This window comes from Pleurodeles waltl, chromosome 9 (assembly GCF_031143425.1).
Source record: "Pleurodeles waltl isolate 20211129_DDA chromosome 9, aPleWal1.hap1.20221129, whole genome shotgun sequence".
NCBI classification, from domain to species: domain Eukaryota; kingdom Metazoa; phylum Chordata; class Amphibia; order Caudata; family Salamandridae; genus Pleurodeles; species Pleurodeles waltl.
This window is the reverse complement of record NC_090448.1, coordinates 1,007,019,130-1,007,041,329: the sequence shown is the minus strand read 5'-3', so window position 1 is coordinate 1,007,041,329 and position 22,200 is coordinate 1,007,019,130. Positions and strand designations below refer to the sequence as shown.

The window sequence follows — 22,200 nt, the reverse complement described above, 5'->3', positions numbered from 1 at the left end:
TGGCTGCGATGAGGGCGGTCTCGGTGCTGTGGTTAGCTCTGAAGCCGAACTGTGAGGGGTCGAGTGAGTCGTTGGTTTCCAGGGCGGTGGTGAGTTGAGTGTTGACAATTTTCTCAATCACTTTGGCGGGGAACGGGAGGAGCGAGATGGGGCGGAAGTTTTTGAGTGTGGTGGGGTCTGCTGTTGGTTTCTTTAGGAGGGCGTTGAGTTCGGCGTGTTTCCAGTTCTCCGGGAAGGTGGCGGTGGTGAAAGATGCGTTGATGACGTCTCGGAGGTGGGTTGCAATGATGTTGTCGGCTTTGTTGAAGATGTGGTGCGGGCAGGGGTCGGATGGTGATCCTGAGTGGATGGAGTTCATGATGCGGGTGGTTTCCTCGGTGGTGGTTGGGTTCCAGGTGTGGATGGCGGTGTTGTCGGTGGCGAGTTCCGGTGGGGGGTTCTTGTTGTTTGTGGCGAAGCTGTTGTAGATGTCGGTGATCTTGTGGTGGAAGAAAGCTGCGAGGGTGTCGCAGAGATCCTGTGAGGGGGGGGAAGGCGTTGTTTTCGGCGTCGGGGTTGGAGAGTTCTTTGACGATGCCGAATAGTTCCTTGCTGTTGTGGGCGTTGTCGTCTAGTCTGTTCTGGAAGGCTGATTTTCGTGCGGCGCGGAGGAGTTGGTGGTGTTTGCGGGTGGCGTTCTTGAGAGCAGACATGTTCTCGTCGGTCTGGTTGAGGCGCCAAGACTTCTCGAGGGTGCGGCATTCTTTTTTGGAGTCCTTGAGGGTGGGGGTGAACCAGGAGTTTTTCTTGTGGTTGTTTTTGTTTGCTTGGGTCTTCAGGGGGGCCAGGGTGTTGGCGCATTCGGAGATCCAGTTTGTGAGGTTGTTGGCGGCTTCGTCGGGGTCTGTAGTGCTGGCGGGGGGGTTCTGGGAGAGGGCTGCTGTGAGTTGTTCGGTGGTAATACGGTTCCACTGTCTTCTCGGTGGTTGTTGGACATGGTGGTGTACGATGGTCTTCTTGAAGCTGAAGTAGACACAGCTGTGGTCCGTCCAGGAGAGTTCGGAGGTGTGGCTGAAAGAGATGTATTTGCTGGAGGAGAAGATGGGGTCGAGCGTGTGTCCGGCGTAGTGGGTGGGGGTGTTGACCAGTTGTTTCAGTCCGAGGTTGGCGAGGTTGTCCAGTAGGGTGGTGGCGATGTTGTCGGCGCGGTTCTCCAGGTGGAAGTTGAGGTCCCCTAGGAGGATGTAGTCGGTGGACGGGAGTGCGTGTGCGCTGATGAAGTCTGCGACGTCTTCGCTGAACTTTGTGCGTGGTCCTGGTGGTCTGTACATGAGGGTGCCTCTGAGGGTGGTCTTGGGGTCGCTGTGGATAGAGAAGTGGAGGTGTTCTGCGTCGGGGTAGGTCGAGACGCGGATGGAGCTCTTGTGGACGATGGCGATGCCTCCTCCGGTGCGGTTGGTGCGGTCTTTCCTGATGATTTTGTAGCCGTCGGGGATGGCTATGGTGATGTTGGGTGCCGAGGAGGGGTTCATCCAGGTCTCGGTGAGGAAGGCGATGTCCGGGTTTGTTGAGTCGATGAGGTTCCATAGTTCGATGGCGTGCCTGTGGACGGATCGGGTGTTGATCAGGATGCATTCGAGGTTATTTCCGGAGGAGTTTTTCTTCTTGGGTGTGTTGTGTGTTCGTAGGCAGGTGAAGTGGCAGTTGTGGCAGGTGAAGGCTCCGTGGGTTCGCTTCGGGGTGGCGCGGCAGCAGCCCGGCGTGCAGCCGGGGTTGAGAGCGGTGAGGGAGGCGGTGTCGTAGGTCAGGCGGAGGCGGCGGGAGGGTAGGCGGGGTGGAGAAAAAATGCGGGAAAACTGTGAAGTACGCGAAAACGGCAAGGGGCCAGAAAAGGCGCCTAAAAAGGGGAGAAAACGGCGAGGGGCCGGGGAAACGGCCAAAAAACGCGGAAAAGCAGGAAACGAGCACTAAAGGGACCGGGCACTCGGGGGGGGGGGCACGCACTCAGGGTACAAGGAGAGAGAAGGGGTCAGCACGCACTCTGTGACACTCGTTCAGGGAGACAAGAAAAAAGAGGGAATTTAATCACTCGGACCATCAACTGTGGGGCACTCATACGAGGATACACAGAGAGAAGGGGAGATACTCAGATACACACAAGGGGCACAACCGGGCACACAAGGCAGCAGGCAGGAGGCAGGAGAGCACTGGTGGCGCTGTGTGGGCAGGGGAGCGACCTACCCAAAGGTCAAGGGTCGCTACCTCTGCCGCGCAGCGGGCGCCATATATGGGGTAGCCGGGGAGGAGGGGTCAGCTGGGAGGAGGGCGGCGGGAGGGTAGGCGGGGTGGAGAAAAAATGCGGGAAAACAGTGAAGTCCGCGAAAACGGCGAGGGGCCAGAAAAGGTGCCTAAAAAGGCGAGAAAACGGCGAGGGGCCGGGGAAACGGCCAAAAAAGGCGGAAAAGCAGGAAACGAGCACTAAAGGGACTGGGCACTCGGGGGGGGCAGGCACTCGGGGTACAAGGAGAGAGAAGGGGTCAGCACGCACTCTGGGACACTCGTTCAGGGAGACAAGAAAAAAGAGGGAATTTAATCACTCGGACCATCAACCGTGGGGCACTCATACGAGGATACACGGAGAGAAGGGGAGATACTCAGATACACACAAGGGGCACAACCGGGCACACAAGGCAGCAGAGCACTGGTGGCGCTGTGTGGGCAGGGGAGCGACCTACCCAAAGGTCAACTGCCCTTGACATGTTCTTTGAGCTTAGGGAAGACCCCGGAATCAGTCATGCTAAATCACAACAAACACTAGGTCCACAGTAATCTCTACTGGAGGATAGCTTGCGTTTCAGCATTTTGTTTCTGTTGTTGAACGACAATACCTTGAGAGCTGGATATACATGTAGGGCCTTCAAAAGAATCACAAACAATCGTTCCCTTACGTTATAAGGTTTTGAATATTTTCTTCTCTGCAAGAGATCCAGGCAATATCCAGGATATGTGCTTGTCTCTTGGCACTGATATCCTCGATCAGTTGCCTTCCTCACAGAAACTACAGGACTACCCTGCTTGTCTTGAGCTGAGATGGCCTTCAGTTCTATTCATCAGGCTTGACCAAGATCTACCAGAATGACTACTGAGCGGGTCACTGTGCACCATACTGGCTAGTCCAATTGCTGTTGAGGCAGGTAGGAGATGCTCAATGAAGAGGGGCTTCTCTGTCTCTCCCATAGAGAGCTGCCATCTTCAAGCTGCCTTCCTGCATGACAAAAGCACCTCCTTCTAACCTGATTTGTTTTTCACCAACTTCAGGGATCACCTTGGAAATTGATAGTTGACTTCTGCCTTTTGCTTCATAAGAAGCCTCCTGAAAAAGCGGAGTGAAATATTTAATGATTTTTTTGTAGGTTTGATGGGGTTTAACAATGAGGGATTAGTGATGATTAAAAAAAAAAAAAAAAAACTTTCCATTCAGTATGGATGCCCCTTCTGCCCGATAAGCATATTTTATGGGATTACCCGCTCACACGTGTAGAGCCAGAGTTCATCCTTGCATACTCCTGCGTATTTTCTACTGGTTGTGCATATGTAAGTTTAGACACTTCCTGTCTTATCATCACTGCAAACACTTCTTCATTAAAAAAATAAAATAAAAAAAATAACAGATGTTTCGGGGGTGTGCCCCCCTGAGTATCAGAACAATTTAGATGGGACAGAATATCAAAAATAAAATAAATGACAGGCAAGTCGAGATTTTCTCCACCTAACTCTAAATGTATGTTCCTATGTGGTACATCTATCTTCAAAGTACATGAAGGTGGAGTTAGTAATAGTAAATTTATACTTCCTTTTATGATTGTATCTTTCGATGTTTTGTCTCTCGAAAGTGTCCTTGATATTCTTGTACCATGATATCGCTGGTGTCAATATTCAGTTGTACAATTTTTTGAGGGACGGCTTTCAACTCATGTTTTGGAGAAATCAGATCTGGCATTAATGTCCTATTCACTCCATGATTTCACAGTTTCCAGGGGCGTACTCTCGAAACAAATTAACTGTACCAAGTGCTGGAAATGATCAGAATCGCACAGGAATTGATAGCATTTTGAATATATTGCGAGACCAATACTTGTGTCCACAATAAATCCCCAAATTTGCCGCAAATCTGAACTGGGAAATATTCTAAAGAGAATTGCACACCATTTAGACAAATACAGAGGCTAATCAAGCTCTTTAGACAGCAGTCCAAATTCTGGCATCCTGACTGCCTGAGCCGCAAAGACCCAATATTAGCACTAGTGAGGTAGCAAACTCAGGCCCTCATTTTAAGTTTGGCGGTAAAAAAAACGCCTACCGACGTGGCGACGGCCGCCAAAAGACAGTCGCTGCGGCTATCAGCCGTCCACCATATTATGACGACAGCCGGATTTCCACCACAAGAATGGCGGAAATCCGGCTGTGGCCATGCTGGTGGATGGCGGTAAGGTGGCGCTGCTGCCACCAGCAGTGCCACGCCAGTAGACCCCGCCAGCCATATTATGACCAATAATACGGCCTGGCAGTGTTCTGCTGGCGGGCACTGCTAGTGGTAGCAGCGCCCTGTCCAGTCTCCTGCTGGAGGACACCCTTGATCCAGGTAAGTTGAGTCTCTGACAGGGGAGGGGGTGGGGGGGTGTGGTGTGTGAGAATGTTTGTGGGTGCGAGAATGCGGGTGTGTGTTGCGTGTTGGGTGTGTGTGTGTGCATGTATGGAGGTGTGAGTGTGTGTATGTTGTGTTATGTGAATGTGTGTGCGTGTATTTTTGAAAGTGTGTGCGGATGTGTGTGTGAGTGAATTGATGTATGCATGCATGTAAGCATGTGGGAATGGGCGTGTGTGTGTGTGTGAAGGGGGCGTGAATGTGTAGGGGCGAGGGGGGGGTTTGGAGAGGTAAAGGGTGGAGGGGGGTAACTGGTGAGGAAGGGGAGGTGGAGACCCCTATCAGTGACAGGGAAGGAATTCCCTGTCACGGATATGGCCTACTGCCATGGTTTTCGAGGCGTTACAAACGCCACAAAAACCAAGGCAGTAGACGGGGTCATAATCCCGGAGGCTGAACAATGGTGGCCACCGGCTGGAGATAGATATCTCCAGCCCGGCGGCTGTTACTGCTGTGGCAGTCAGAGTGGTACATTGGTGTGTTGGCTTCAGCCAACCCGCCAATGTCATAATATGGCGGTACTTACCATCACATTAACGACGACCGCCAGGGTCGTAATGACCCCCTCAATGTCAATAAGGCATTGAATTTAGAGGGGGATAAACAGGATTTAAAGATTACCCCAGGTCAAGAAAAATATGTTTTTACATTTTAATATTATAGTTATGCCAATTAAAACGTATTAATGTGCCATGATGATTTCCAACTGTACGGACTCAGACAATCAATCAATGCAGAAGACTGCACGAATTTCACACATATTGCCTGCATGTGTTTGTGACATCATCAAAAGAACAAATCACAAAATGTATTATGTAGTATTAATGACAGTTATATTAGTTTTTTTTTTTTTTTAAAGTTAAGGAATATTTTCCAGTTTCTTTTTTCCCCTCACAAAAACACTCCTACAACATGACGATTTCATGGCAGAATGAGAAGTACAGTCTCTAATTTGGAATGCCAACTTGCCTAGTTAAACAGTGCGAGGGCTAAAAATGTAGCAGCCCATCTTGCTTTACTTACAAATGTATATGATTACATCACCTCAGTGCCGTACATTCGCGTAGGTATCCCAGGGCATTCCACGTTATGTTCAAAGCTTTATGCATTTTCCACAAGTTAATTCACAACAAACAACATACTTCTCGTCTCACAAGACGTCAATACTACATCCCTTCTCACTAAACTTTTTTCAGCAATCTTTTGCTTATTCCTCAGTTTACCACAATGAGGGAAGCACAGAGAAATTCTTCAGTGCTCTGGTCAATCCTGAAGCCCCCCGCAACTGTCACTTTGCAAGGAGAAACATTCTACGTTTTGGAAACAGTTTGAGAATGAGTTGTCCCTCTTCAGATGTCAGGTGGGGCAGTCCCTTGCATCCTTTGAAAGCAAGGCTCTTATAAATCTGTGCTTCCCCACACAACAAATAGTAAAGCCCAACATAAGAAGGGTAAGTGTGAGGCCAAGTTAATATACAGTGCACATCCTTTTTCTAACTGATGTATCTGTTTACAATATCACTGCAAAACTACGTGACGTACTGGTGCAAGTACAGATGTACAAAGTGTATATGGCATGCACCATATTGGAGTGACATAAGCAGAAGGCCGGGGATGTAAACAAAATGTGTTAAAGAGTAATATTCACATTACAGTGGTCTCTACTCACTACACACCATCAGTCGTGATGTAGATGTAGGTCTTCCTGTATTTTCAGGAGTGATGCAATTGTGGTTTTCCAAGGCACTTTCAAGATTTTGATGCTTCCAACAATAATGGAGATTCCACTCACCTGAAGCATATTTTGCGACTGTTTGCATGCTTGCAGCTGTTTATTTTCACTGAACCTGAATTGTCTTTCTAGTTGTCTATATAACATTTAAGAAAATGAGAATTATAAGTACACACCATTGTCAATCAGAATATTTTATCTGCGTCTACGTTCAGGTTTAGTATACTTCATGTATTGCTGCGTGACTTTTTGGATAGAGCACCCAGTGTGGCCTCAATAATAAGGCTTACAAACAAGAAAAATACAACTCACCCACTTACCACAATTTAGGATGCTCTCCCATGCATCTGACCTTGAGACACTTGATACAGAAAGCATATACTGAGAGACTTTACAGGACGGTTTTAAATATTTTAAACTGCATTTTAAGTGAGGGATCATTATGAGTCCCCATGCTGAATCCTGCAACCCATCGTGTTTGAATAAGAGTGAGTATCTAGGACAGTTTATTAACCAAGGAAAGCCATCAGCGTTCTAGTGTGATGGTCCAAGACGTCGCTGGGCAAGCCTAAAACCAGCTTTGCATCTCTTCATCATATTTCTGTGGATCAATAAAAGGTTTGTCAATAGTCCGAATCATTAACTCCCCACAGTACACGCATTCAGCGGCCACAATGTCATCAATATCGGCCTTAATTTGTTCACGGGTTTGCTGACCCTTTCCAAGACTGATAGTATCTTCCTCCTTAGGTTGGTGGCGACTTTTGACAGGTGGATTAGAGGTTAGCAGCTTCTTCTGAAGATCTTCCAGTTTGACCTGCTTGTACGTGGGCAAGTTGGGAAGGACAGACTGCAGTAAACAGTCATAATGGAACATGTGGCCACAGAGAAACAGATAGAAGGTGCGGTTGAGGAGGGGGAAATCACAAGCAGAGCACTTCTCTTGGTGCTCCACTGAACCATATTTGTTTCTCATCTCCTGAATGTCTTCCCGGATCCTTTTTGCACTAAGAGTGGCTTCTTCCATTTCAGTTTTAAGCTCTTCAATATGCTTGTTGTAGGCATCCAAAGAACTGCATATGGCTTCCTTGAAGTGATCAATGGTGACAAAGTCTGGAAAAAAAGGCAGTATATCTTCAATCTTTAAGAGACTGCAACTTGACAGGCAGACCATGGCTTTCTTCACATCCTTCTCCTCCTGAACAACATGCCGAGCAATTTTCAACCAGAGCTTCTTCTTTAACTCTTCGTCTTCTTCAGGCAAATCTGCACAGGACTTTGCCAGATCAACATCGACCTAAAACATAAGTGGGAATATAGAGAGTTTTCAATGACAATGAGAAAAATTAAAATATGCACGCACTCTCAACAGCATTCAACACTGCAGACCACAATATACTATTCCAGAGACCCCAATAAGTGGCCAACACAACAAGCCAAGCCAATAGATTGTTTATTTCATTCTTAGAGGAGTAGCGTTTAAAGAATAAGGATGAGACCTCACCTTCACACCCCCACACAAGGCTCCCTGCCATTCTCACCCAAGAAATCCTCTATAGGACCTGCTTCACACCTAGCACCTCCTGTAATATGCAATTATATGTCAGTTACATGCCTTCCCAACTAATCAGAAGCCATAAGAAAAGGACTTTGAAGCAGTGAGGTATCAGTGGGGGAATCAGCTTTAAACTAAGCAGCTTCATACAGAAATCCTGATCCTAGACAAAGCCCACCACCCTAAGGGCCATATGTACGAACACTTTTTCCCATAGACACAGAATGGGTAAAAACCTTTGCTACACCTGGCCCTAAGTCCCCACCAGGTGCATATCTCCTACATTCTATGATGTTCCCATCAAAAGCAAAGTATAATTCGGTAAAAATAGAGACTGGCTTTAGGTGGACTGTAGGGAAGGAACAAGTGCTTAAAAGCAAGGATTACACACACATTTAGGTGTAACCATAGATGAGACGCCTAAAAGGGATGAGCACCGTAAAATAATGCTAAAAACACATATTGCTCCTAAGGGAAAAGACGAAAGACCGCGGAGGCCATTCAGGCTTTCCCGCTAAGCTGGCGGGCGACCGCCAGAAGGCCGCCCGCCAGCCCAGCGGGAAACCCCTCCCCACGAGGAAGCCGGCTCCGAATGGAGCCGGCGGAGTGGGTATGTGCGACGGGTGCAGTGTCTGCATTGCAGACACTGAAATACACAGTGGGGCCCTCTTACGGGGGCCCCTGCAGTGCCCATGCCATTGGCATGGGCACTGCAGGGGCCCCCAGGGGCCCCGCGGCACCCCCTACCGCCATCCTGTTCCTGGCGGGCGAACCACCAGGAACAGGATGGCGGTAGGGGGTGTCAGAATCCCCCATGGCGGCGCAGCAAGCTGCGCCGCCATGGGGGATTCCAAGGGCAGCGGAAAACCGGCGGGAGACGGCCGGTTTTCCGCATCTGACCGCGGCCGAACCACCGCGGTCAGAATGCCCTGCGGGGCACCGCCGGTCTGTCGGCGGTGCTCCCGCCGACCCTGGCCCCGGCGGTCTCGGACCGCCGGGGTCAGAATGACCCCCTAAGTGGATTTAACTGTCTATTTGGTAATCATCATTTAGAACCTGTTCTAAAGGTTAATCAGCAAAAGAGAGCTCCAATTACCTTATATGTGTCGTACATTATTTTAGGAATAAAACTTGCATTGTGAAAGTATTGAAAGTATTTTTTAACAGTTTTAACTAAGCTGACCTTGTTCCCAGTCTAAGCACTTTGAGGTGAACCTGGCGTATGTTTTTTAAATCTAGAAGCAATAATATTAAAGATGAAAGTTATTTTGAAGATAGCTTACCTGGATGCTTGGTCAGTTGCTACAATGTGCTGGAGAGACTTGTGGTGTTATGAAACAGATAGTATAAGGCAATTCAACCTCAGTTGATAAATGTAATCTTATATTTGGTAAATAAATCTAACATTCGTGATGGTTTGTTAAACCTCCAGGCTGTAAATATACATATTTATTTGTAAAACAGCGTGTGAATCATTTGCTGATTATATGAAGTATATGAGTGGTAACAAAAAAAATGACTTCTGCGTTTGTCAAATTTGAAAAACAGCTGGTGTGTTTCAGAATATTTATTGAACCTAGCTACCAGCTATTCGTAAAATAATTTCTTTAATGTGGGTAGGCTGTTAATCATTGAGGAGAATTCTGAGGTAAATTCTAAAATTGACTAGACCAGCAATTCTTAACCTGTGGACCAGGGACCTCTGGGAGTCCGAGATACCTACTTGGGGGTCATTGATTGCTTAGAAAATAAAAAAAAAATAACAGATTAATAAAGGGTTTATAAACAAAGAAGCAAAATATAAAAGTGAAAATCCTAAAACGTTCAGTAAATGTGAAGGGAACTGAAATAGAAGGCTAGAAATTAAGATGGTATCTTCAGATCGATTTGTGAGACCAGTCCAAGTGCATCAAACAGAATATAATATGGACAGTGGCACTTGAATTTAGAAAAGCTCCAAACCACTTTTTAAAAACTTTGGATTTTTTTTTTACACTTGTGAATTAAATAAAATAGTTAATCGTTGTGTATTTGTTTGTTGAATGCTTCTTTTTTAAGTTTTGTGTATTGTTTAGCAATTCAAATAATCGGAATTGCTTAGGCTTGGGTCCCTGGCTTCCAATGATTCTGCAGGGGTCCCAGGATTCCAGTAATGATTCAGTGGGGGCCCCAAATTCCAGTAATGATTAAGTTGGGTTCCACAGAAGTCAAAACGTTAAGAACCACTGGTCTGGGCTGTTAGAACAAAAGGGCGTTTTTGTCATTGTGCTCAGTGAAGACCAGATGCTTTAACACATGTACTGATGTTAAGTCCCAGATGTATATGTTAATGTAAAGTTTAATTAAACATATTTATTTAGCCGGGAATAAGAACTGTATCAGGGGCTATTCAGTTAATTTTAATGTATAATTCACACTGCACTTGAACTGAGCTAGGACATTTTATTCAAGCATGTTTTAAGAAAAATAAAAGCTAATGTTTCATTTAAGAGAACTGTAGTAAGAGAGTGTAATGTTTATATGGACAGTTTATGCCGACATGTTTGCTTTAATAAACTTTACTTTTAATAACAAAAAGTACAAACATGCTACCTGATGGGACATCAAACTGAATTCACGAGTGCAAGCAATAGTCACAGCAATGTTCAACCAAATCAAATGAATTACAAACACCCTCCATTTCATCACGCTCCACACCACCACAACGCAGGGGGCTATGGTGAAGTCCAGAAGGTGCAAAAGACAGCAAAAAGCCTGGAATCTTAAGGAAAAACCAGTACCAGCCTACCTTAGAAACCTAGAATAGGACTAAAAGATTATTATTCAAGATTCTCTGCCTCACATACAAACACATCAGTCATTACCACACAAATACCTGCAAGAAAAAAATGTACTATACACTTCAACATGTAAACCATATTAAGAGTCTCTTCTAGTCACCCCATAGCCAAATACGGGCAGATAGAAGACGAAGTTTCTCAGTGACAGCACTTCGTGTCTGGAACATCCTACCTTGTCTAACTCTGGGAATCTAGACTCCGTTTCACCCCCTCTTCCTCCTGAAGATCCATCACTTTCTGTCCACCTTCCAACTTCCTGTTCAGCCAACAATTGTGGGACACACGTAGCTTATGCAAGATCATCCCCACGAAATAAAAAAAGGACAAGCATCATTGAACCCATCCACCTACGCTGCATAATTATGCCTTGCATTTTATGTTGCCTGACTTGCCTCACAAATGCCTCCTGGACTTCATCCACCTGTTCATGATTGCCCAGCCAGGGCACCACAGGGACAAGACCGTGATCAGTATAACCATCCTGGTTGATCTAGACGCTTGTCTTGGATCTATCACTGGATAATTTAAGTGCAACTAAAACCAACCAGTTCTGCGCTTATCAAATGTAACCAATCTTGCTATGTTTACCATTTTCATGAATTCGTGCAAGCACGAGTTTTGCGTGTGAACAATACAATCAAAATAAATAACCTCTCAAGAGTCTTTTAAATCACATGAATACAATGCACAATCAGTTTTAAGGAAATTAAGAGTGCAACAACTGATTCACAGCAGCCCCACAGTAGTGGGAACTGGACTGAGAACAATGGCATAACATTTTCAGAGATGACAATACTGAGAGAACAACATCATACCATTTTCAGAGTGCATTGTGTACTGGCCTGTCTGGCCTACAGCTGACATCAACTATGCAGCATGCCAAATGGGAAAGCAAACAGAAATACGTAAAATATATTTTAACTTTCTTTACTTAAGTAGGAAGTAAAGACTATACTTTGGTGTTTCAATGACAAAGTGAAAAGTTATTCAAAGCATAGCTCTTGAATTCTGCTAAGACTTCTAGAAAACGTAAACACAGTAAAGAAGGCCACCTTGCACATCACAAATCTGTGAGCACTGTACTACAGGAGCTCAAAGGAACACTTCATTAATTTGTATAAATCAACATTAAGCAGCAAAATGGAACCTGGAGTTTTGACTGGGGGAAATTCTCTTTCAAGCCTTCTAGAGAAATCTGCATCACCGGTGCTTTTCAAAATTGATTCCAAGTTAGCTTTCTGTAGCCCGTCACTGCTGACAAGTGAACTCCAACAGAAGACTACAGGAGGTATGCCATGGGCAAGTAAAGCACATAGGAATGTCTTTGGCACGATTACGGATCGATCACACATATGAGCAACACAACAGAGGGTCTTCTCTACTTGAAGAACACATTCTGATGGAAAGCTGCTTTCTCATTTCATAAATTACTATAGGGTGTGCATGTAAGTGCAGAGGGTCTAGAATCCTACCTCAATATTAGATCTATTACATTCATATATAGCATCTCCGCTCAGACTTCCAGCCAAGCTAGGCATATGTGGGCATTTTCTGGCCCAGTTTTGGAGCAATGAGGATACCTGTCAAATCTGCCCCCATGACCTTCCTCAGAGTGGCCTAAATGGAAGCTATGGGTTGAAAAGCGTGTAACAATGTACCGGATAATAAACATTTCAGCAAAGATAAACTTGGATGTTTAGATACACACAACTAAATTTTTACATTTCTTAAATGGCAAATTGATCATTGTCTGGCCCTAACTTCATGTTCAAATGAACTTAAACCCCATTTAGGTGCAATTCCAAGACTTTTAGCCCTGAAAAGCTGTCTGCTTACAGCATCAGCCCGTTGATTGTGAGCTTACAGAAGGGGGTCACATCTACAGATGGATTTGGAGATGAATAAGGTCATACTAAAACTAGCTTTCCCGAAACACTGACAGGGACAACTGTAAGACTAGTGGGATCACCATCAAATCCAAAAGTATTGATGTCATATAGCTATTCCTCAAAGCAATGAGAGGTAGAGTTGTTCGGTGGAGTTCCTCATCTTGTAACAGTAGCTTTTTTGACTAAAGACATATTACGTGGTAGAAGCTACAAACAGTAGCCAGGTATCACACAATGAGCATTTTGGTCCACAAAGCAGGAAACTGGGATGTCTTATGTGAGATTTTGATTCTGTCCTCCCCAGTTGCACAAGGTCAGCACTGAATGCATATGCTATGGCAGATTCATGTGGACGGGCAACTTGGAGCCCAACTCACTAAGACATAAGATCAAGCTGTGATGCAAGCACAAGTATTGTCAGAGAGGCTGTCTTCATGAAATTGTCTAACTTCTTCCATAGACTGAAACAATTGCATCTGAAGTATGTCCAAGATCACTTCCACAAACTTGACTTCTTTCTGAGGTACCACAGAAGACTTTTTCCAGTTCAGAATGTGGAGCATATTTGTAGTCATCTGAAGGAAGGCCCACAGAAGATATCTTCTCTAGTACCTTGACCAGGTACAGAATCATATGCAGCCCTTGGCATCATAAATAAGTTAACAGACTCTTTCGGTCAGTTTGCCGCCCTGTCCCCCCCTCGCTTCCAAGCATACAAGCTTCAATTCAGTCTTCAGTTCCTCAGTAGCTACAACCTCACAAGTCTCCGATTTATAGGTTTCTACATACTCCTGCTCACCTTTAGATGTCTGTTCCATTTCCCAACTTGAAACGGTCATCGTTACAGTAGCACACTATTTGACAAAGATCTGTAATTCATCACTGTATACAGGTGTGGTTCCAAAGTTATGGAAATCTGCACTGATCACAACCCTTTAAAAAAAGAATTCTGCGGCTTTGGCAAACTTTGGTCCAATCATGGTACTTCCCCCTTTGCACCAAGTTCACTGAGACTCTAGTTAACAAGTAAACTAGTTATTGACTTGGAACATATACATGCCGTACAAAGAATCCAATCAGGCTTTCAGAACACATTGTCTATGGAAAAATTGCTTGCAAAAGCAGTGCAAGATTTCAGGGACATCCTGGATATGGCAGGAGTGAGAGCGGTGATCTTGTTAGATCTATCAACAGCTTTTGACACAATTTCTGAATCCCTCCTCCTATGAAGACTCGAGGCAATAGCCCTAGGGGGAGCGCTACTTACCAGGTTTTGCTGTTTCCTGTCACAAAGAACTCAACCTGTTGCGCTGGGAAAATTCAAATCGGTCACCAAGAAAATAACCACTGGAGTCCTACAGGTATCAGTTCTCAGCCCTGCCCTTTTTAAGCTTTACCCCCCAAAACTGCCACCCCACACCAACGCCCCCCCCACCACGCTCCCCCAGCAAATGTAATTGAATCATAAGGTATTGCATTTTATTTGTATGCCAACAATACATAAATAAACAGTCTAGATTATGACTCAGAGAAACCAGCTACCAACTTTAAGAATTGCTGGCAGGAGGCTGAAGCCTGGATGATGGTAAACTCCCTTGTGCTTAACAGGGAGAGCATTTAAATTGTAGTCTTTGCAGCCAGAGCTGAATGGTGTCAGGAATGGTGGCCAGTATCTTTTCATACTTTGCCAACCCCATCACTTCGGGCTCAAACTTGGCATATGGGTCGACTCAGAGTTCCCATTCAGGGAACATATAAACATCACATGCTGGATAGGCTTCACCCTTAAAGGATTACCAGAAAGATTCTTCCCTTCATTCCAGCTTCCTCCAGGAAAAACTTTGTCCAAGCCTTCATCCTTTCTAGGATTGGCTAAAGCAATTTCCCTTATGTGGGCCTTACCAAATACCTAATGCACAAACTTCAGCTGTTGCAGAATGCAACAGCCAGCTTGGTCCTAGGCTAAAAGAAGTTCATGCCCATCTCCAGTGACATGGCCATGTTTCACTGGCTTCCAGTCTAAAAGAAAGATACCACATCAAAGCATTATGTTTCTCTCATAAAACTCTTTATGTTTAGACTCATTCATCCTACATGACAATGTACATAAGATATCAATCTGCAAGAGAACTTAGTTCTTTTTACGCTTGGAAGGCCATTGTACCAACTTCAGGAAGGCTACAAAGGGCAGACATTCCTTGGTGTGATTACTAAGAAGCTTCCTAAAGCATTACGCACAGAGTACGCTTTCAGTAATTTCAGAAAACACTCTCAGTAATTTCAGAAAGAAACGCAAGACCTACCTTTTTATAAATAACATCTAGTTTTCTCACCTCCCTGGTAAAGACCTGCAGCAGCCTCCTCTTCTTTTCCAGGTCCTAACCTGCCCACTCTTGCACCAAGACCCTTCATCCCCTGAAAGAGCAGCTGGTAAGGCTCAGTCCTTACATGCACTTTACACATTTTAAATCAAATTAAATCAGGTTGTCACCATTTCTAAGAAATGTGTGAAAACCCATGGTGATGATCCTGAACTGAAATAAAGTACCTTGGCTTGCCAAGCAGTAGGCGGTGCCTTGCAGGCCTAGCTCAACTGGGGCCCAAAGAGGAGTACTCGGAGATGTGGTTGAATTCAGTCAACTTGAAGGTAGCCCGCCTGGTTAAGTTGAGGATAGGCTGTAGCTTATTAAGTAAATAAGAAGACAGACTCAAGGATCGACTGCTGCAGTAATTCAACAGGGAAAGAATAAAGGCTAACACTATGAGGGAGTGTTTGTCAACTGACAGAAAAGAACGGATCTTCCCGAGATTGTGCAGTATGAAAAAGAAGAAGGTAACAGCTTTATTATGCGCTTATAAAGTGGACTCTTGGTCTGTGGTGAGCTGAGCCCTAGCACCATAGTTTTTGTACCTGTGGAAGAAGAATGCAGTTCAGAAGGCCATGAACAGCACACTGCGCGCAAAGGGGCAAAGACGCTCTTGGGAGGCTCTGTACATGTGTGCTACTTCAGAGGTGACCCATAGCCAGAAGGCTCTGCTCAAAGGTGCCTTTTCAGAGGGCGCACCGAGGACTTAAGGGAACCTTCCCAACCCTGTGGGCCCTCCTGCAGTGAAAGACCATTACTCCATCTCTTATTGCCGTTCTCTCTACAGTGCAGGCACACAGTAATAAGAATTCACTACTGTGAGACAGGCACTTTATTTGTAATGTGGCCCACGGCACTGGTATGTTCTTTGACCATTCTATGAAGACGCTAACTGACCCAGACTGTGTGCCTCAAATGATATCAGACACTGTATGTTATTTTGATAAGATGCTCCAAACAAGGCATCTTTTATGATGGCTAACAAATAAATTGGAGGTAGCAACAAAGAAATTCAATGTTTAGCACTTGGAAATCTGAAATTATTTTTTTGTGTCTGGAAAATAAAAGCTACACCCTGCCTCTCACTGGGGTGAAATGCGCAGGGCACAAGTCGGGGGTACACGGAGGTACACGGTGTCCACCCACTATTTTCACAAGGTGGACGCTGTCCACCCTGCCAAGTAGTTGTGCCACACTGTAATATGCTGAACTCATCCTGGTGTAATGTTTAAACACTGCGACGTGTTCAGCAACGCCTGCACGTTGTCCGCTTTCCTTCTGAGCAGCAACGTGTAGGCGACAAGTAGGGGGCTTTTTTATTTTACATTCGAGCTGCGGCCAAAAAAAAGACAGAAGTTAAGTAGCCATCAGGCCTCCTTTTGTTCTCGCTGGAGCTAGCTGGAGCTTCACACCTACCTGCAAATGCAATGGAAGGAATACCAAGGTCACAGGTACTTAAGAGAGGCATGATTTTGACTCTGATCAGTCCCTGGTTATGAACACACAGTAAGAATGTCAGATATGCTGGTTTGTTCCTGTATATATACAAATATCAATTTAAATATCAAGGTTTGATTTATTTCTTTTATAGCACTACTTATCCCAATGCAGGGGGTCAGAGCCCTTTACGTCATATGTACACATTATACATTGACAATAAATCATTAAAGTGTCAATCTATGTACAGGATGTGTTACATAGGCTAAGAGGGTTACAAGGTGTAGGAGTCACATTTCCTTCATAGCTCACTGTGCAAGATTAGAAGGATTACAATTTATGAACTGCAAGTAACAAAATTATCTCTATATCAAAAGCAGTAGCCCACTTAGTTATCTATATAAAATAAAAATCTGTCATGATGTGCTTTGCAAGAGACAGGTTAACCCTCTATGCTACTTTGATTCAAAACTGCGACTAGACACAACAGACATTTTTCCAGCTAAAGGTGTTAACCACCAAAGTTATTTTACCATTATTATATTACTTTCTCTGGGATTTACAGGGGACACAAAGCTCTCTACTGCAGATGCCTTAATCCCTTAAAATTTTTTAAAATGCAGTCTTAACTTCTAATTAAACAGAACGCATTTATTGCCAAATTTCTCTTTGTGTCAATATCTTTGTGGCAGAGATTTAAAAAAATAAATGTTGAAATTGTGGCCCTTTTTTGGCACAACCTCAAATGTAAAATCTTGTTTGTTAAATCTGGTAATTCTGTCAAATGTACTCTGTATAGACCTGCTAAACATATGTGTGTGGTCCTAACATAGATGTCACTCCTTGTTATGTCACTTCCTGTGATGTTACGGGTTGTAATGCCACTGTAATGTCACTTGCTGTGATGCCACTTATGATGTTGCGTGCCATTATGTCACATGCTGTGATAACACGCGCTTGTCACTTGTATACTGTCTAACTTGGTTAGTCCCCCACTTCTTTTTGTAGGACTTGTGCCCTGGAAATGCGTGAGTGGGTGATAGTGGAATCAGCTGAGTAAGTCACTGATTTGGATCATGAGTTTAGCAAATGCAAGGTTGGACATTGCTTCTCTGCCACACTCCTAATTTTCTAATCTCATTATTAGACGTTCTTTGCATAAAACCGTTAGCTACCATCTGGTTCTTGAATCATCTAGAACAGTCTTCTGAAGTAGTTGCCCTGGAAGCACCTGAAGTCACGTGAACTCTTCTGGTCTAGATCTGCAGAACATGCATACATAGCTTTCAGCTTTCAAATCTCTTTATCAATGCAAGAAGTGAAGAATAATCCCTGAAAAAGATAAATAACTAACAAGACTTGAGCTTCCTGCGTATGTCCCGCCAGGCTTGGCCAATATTGGCTTCTCAGTACAACTCCACTAAGCATTTGCCTAGTAGCCAAATCAGACATGTCTCTTTCACCATTTGATTATAGTTAGATTGACCTTTAGTTAGCTTGATCGTCATAGACTGTGAAACTAGAGTTATCTCATGTCTCTTTGGGACTTGAATTTTTTCTCAGTTTCAGTGATATTTACGTCATATTGCTGAATATCAGGAAAACTGAATTTTCTAATTCCAAAGGCCGTGAATCGTGGGGATAGCTCCTTTCCAGGCTGAGCGAGGTGGCAGAGTTTCAACATTCCCGAAGCATAGCTTGCAGCTTTGGGGTCTGAAATTCCCTTGCTGGCTAATGCTTTTTTTAAAGTAATTCAATGACATGATGTTATAAGATGCAGAGTCCTTCGTAGAATACTCCGCTTTCCCAATGGGGCTTCACAATCATCCCTGCATACAGGCAGAGGATTTCCCTGTAACCTTGTGGGAGAGGGTACAGTCAATATCGAATATGTATATTTCTGGAAAGGGATTATTGTTTTTATAAAACAGGCCAAAGACAAGAGCATTAATCATTTCCTTGTGTGTTTGATTGATATTTTTTTTAGAGGAAAGTTCATAGCTTCCCAAGTCTCACTTGGGTATCGATATTATTACTTAATTGTGTTATTCACTGCACAATATCCCTTTTTATTTCTGGTTACAAAAAAAACCTAGAAAAACAATTCTGAGAATATCAACATATCACTCATTCAACGCCATTTTGTCATAAGGAGCAAAGTCCTGTGTAGTGTACTGTCGTTTCTTTATGGTGCCTTCATAGTGATCCCAGTATTCAATGGCTGTTACTGCCCCCAGCAGGGTATAACTGGTAAACACCATTACTTAACGCATCGCCATTATGGCAGAAGCAGACTGTGCCGCTTCAGGGTCTACTTCAGACACATTATGATGAACCTCTCTAGAGGCAACAATTTATGTTTTAAATGTGTCAATGACAATGGGTGTTAAGGAGCAGAGTCCTTGGGAAAGTCCCTCAGTTTCTTTGCATTGGCTTGATAGTCCTTCCACAACTCGACATAGGTTATCTTACCCCCAACAGCAAATAACCATAAATCCGTATAATGTAAAGATCCATCACCAGGTCACAGATTGGGACCACTTCATGCGCTCACTGAAAACAGTAGGATGAATCTAATGAGAGGCAGCATGCACAGTATCTCCCTTCTGAGAAACCCATTCTCTTGGACTCAAATCGTTCAGCACGAAAGAAACATCCCCTAAAAACACAGCTGTCAATGGCACAATGAACAACTTCTCAGTTCGGACACTGGCAACTGAAGATACCACCAAAGCTCCTGTCAGTACTGATGCAAATAAATAAAAAAAAATGATTTGGCTGAAAGAATGGGAAAACATTGGGGGGTGGGGGGGGGATTACAGCAAGTCACATTAAGAGGGAGGATAGGCTCCTTCTGAATACCTTCTTTGAGAGAGAAATCTTTCTAGATTTAATTAAAGATTTTGATGAACTGGTGTGGGACGGGTTTTAGGGCTAAAGTCTAGGGATATTACCGTTTTGAGCATATTTCCAACAGTTTTCAACAGAAGACAGATGCAAACTTCACTTAAATCATTATCAACTTGACAATGCTGCATTCATACAACTTACTTGCAACGCTAAATCCACTGCCTCCTCATACAGTTCCATTACCCTGTAAACATGGACACAGGCGTGGTGATGGCCGTGTTCTGCACAAAGTCGAAGAGCATATTTTAGGTCATAGTGAATCCGGTTGGGGTTTGTTCCAGCATTTAGAAGATATGGCAGCAAGGAATCTGGCTGATACTGAGCATAGAGAGACAAAAGATAGTTATGAATGGCTTGCTCAGTTTCTTCGAGTTTGTAAACACAAAACTCCATGTACCTGATTGCTTCTTTGATTTGTTGGGAGCTGCCACTCTGGCTATAATTCACAAGGGCCGGAATGAGGTTCCTTGCATCCAGTTTCTTGCCCATAGCAATCCAGGCATCTACCACTTTCTTTGGAATGTGCTGCATTAATACGGGAGAAAACTTGTAAAAAAGGGTCTTGTCTCTGTGTTTGGACAGAACATTGAGTGCTTCATCATAGTTGTCATGTTGGCAGTGGTGGGACACCACTCTGTCGTAGTCTTGCATGAGCACAGCAAAGTATACCATATGCTCGGTGTCTCCATGACTGGCAAGGAGATCATGGATGGAGGCACGGTTGTTAAAGAGGCATTCTTTATTTCTGGAACTGCTCAAGAAAGTGCGAAATTCGTCTCGTGTTTCAAGATACATAGGCCGTTTTATGGCATCACCTTCTAGTAAACCTAAGCGGTTCAAGTAAAGTTCAGTCAACCACGTTGTCAGTAGAGTGGCCTGTATTTTCTCTGGCGGTTTAAGGCTTCCCAACTTTTTCCGCAAAAATTCCATTAAAGCCTCTTCTTGCTTGGCGTCAATAAACTTGAGGGCTATCTCTTCGAAGTAATTCTGAGTTAGTGCGTAACATTTGGCACTCTCCAGATACCTCTTGTTCTGAAAGCAATGTTCAGCCTCTTTAGCAAGTACAATGTCAAGGCAGTCTGGCTTGTCCTTGCAGTATTCTTTTGCCAAATCAAACTTTCCCATGTCCATGTACATCTTCCACACATCCCTAGATTCACGCTGTACATGGTAGCGGAACACTGCCTTTTCAGTGTGGATCCAAATTTGTCCAACAGTGGAATCCTTCACCATGCGTTTCAGAGACCCAAATTTCTCTAGGAAGTAATCCTGAAAGACAACCTGACCATTCAGAATACAAACTGCCTTCACTCGGTCCGGTAACAGTAGCAGGAAATGGAACTGGGTTAGCACAATGGAGATAGGCTTGTTAACACGCAAGTCAATATCAGTAGGGTATTCCCATACCTGAAAATTGCTCAACACAGAGTCAGGTCGACTGAGGTCTACTTTACCATACAGCACTCCATTCCCCATCATCCAAGCAAATGAGGAAGGAAATGACTGCATTTTTGATGTGTAAAAGGCAATTTCACTGTAGCCAAGATTTGCTGGAAACTCCTGAAAACCTGGCATAGGATCCTTTTGTGTACTGAACAAGGAGCTGAAACTTTGCTGCTCTGCTCCATCAGCTAATTTACCAACAAACTGGAAGAGCCGCTTACGAGTGGTGGCAATAATGAAGCACTTTCCCTCATTACTACGTTCTATATCGATGCAACAGACCGGAGCAGGCCCTCCTTCCTCAGTAAGAGTATAAACCAAACGGAAGTACTGATCTGGATTTGTACTGAAAAGGCCACCTTCACTGGACAAAATTTCAGCTTCGTAGATCTGGCCCTGAATTGTGCCCACTAGAATGGGGCCAGTGTTGCTTTCTGTTCCAAGAAATTTGTTCCACCCCACGCTTTCTATCAAATGTCCTCTCCAGCGTGAGAGAGTTCGTACTTTCTGTCCATTCCGGTTCAAATATAGGCATTCACTGCTGTTTAATGAAATTAGTAGATGAGAACCTGTAGAAACACAGACATTTAAAGGTGAAACCAACACCTCTGACAAATACATCAATCTTGTGAATAATTTTCTAGTCATCATCATCAGAAACAGAACTGTAAAATAGCAATAAATAAATGAGTAATATAATCTAAAGTTCAGATTTCATTCATTTAATTTCCAATGGGATAAGTCACATTAAAACTTACTTTCACGATTTAAAACAAATAACAAATACAATTTAATAATCATTAGTGGTTACTCTGTACACTTCATTACAAAAATACCACCAAAAGGATCCCAGCATTTGAAATGTCCAAGCTAAACATAATCTGCAAACAATAGTTTCCAATGGCCACACTCAACTGTCAAAGACAAGGCTACACATAGCCCAAAAATATAGCGTCAGCAAGGAAATAACTACACCACCCAAAATAAATACATTATAACAGGAACGACGATTTTACAGCTTTATTTTAATGAATGTATTTCAATTGTTTTCTCTTTATCTCAAACACCAGTGTAACTAATTGAACGCTAAAAGGAAAAGCTGGAGGCCTAATCCTTAAGAAACCTAACCACATTATGCTTTGCACTAGTCTTCTGTCCTGTTGCATAAATCTGAATTCTTCTGGTGCAAGGATCTGCTGCCTATATGGCATCCACTTGTGTTTCTAAACAACTCGAGAACCACACAATTTTCCCTGCAAAATACAGATAAGACATCTGGGAACAGAATACAATGATCACTCACACTAGAAACGTAGAATTCAAATTAGCCTAGAAAAGCATGTGA

The 22,200-nt window shown here is 44.0% G+C and overlaps 1 protein-coding gene across 1 annotated transcript in view; it reads right to left on the bottom strand.

Annotated features, from left to right (window-relative positions):
• Positions 1-5,495: 5,495 nt before the first annotated feature.
• Positions 5,496-22,200, bottom strand: part of VPS18 (VPS18 core subunit of CORVET and HOPS complexes) — a 54,983-nt gene continuing 38,278 nt past the window's right edge. The window contains exons 4-5 of the mRNA XM_069208606.1: positions 19,554-21,424; positions 5,496-7,712 (exon numbers count right to left, since the gene is read on the bottom strand). Coding sequence (XP_069064707.1) covers positions 6,984-7,712; positions 19,554-21,424 — 2,600 coding nt within the window. The 3' untranslated portion in view covers positions 5,496-6,983. The remainder of the gene's footprint in view (positions 7,713-19,553; positions 21,425-22,200) is intronic.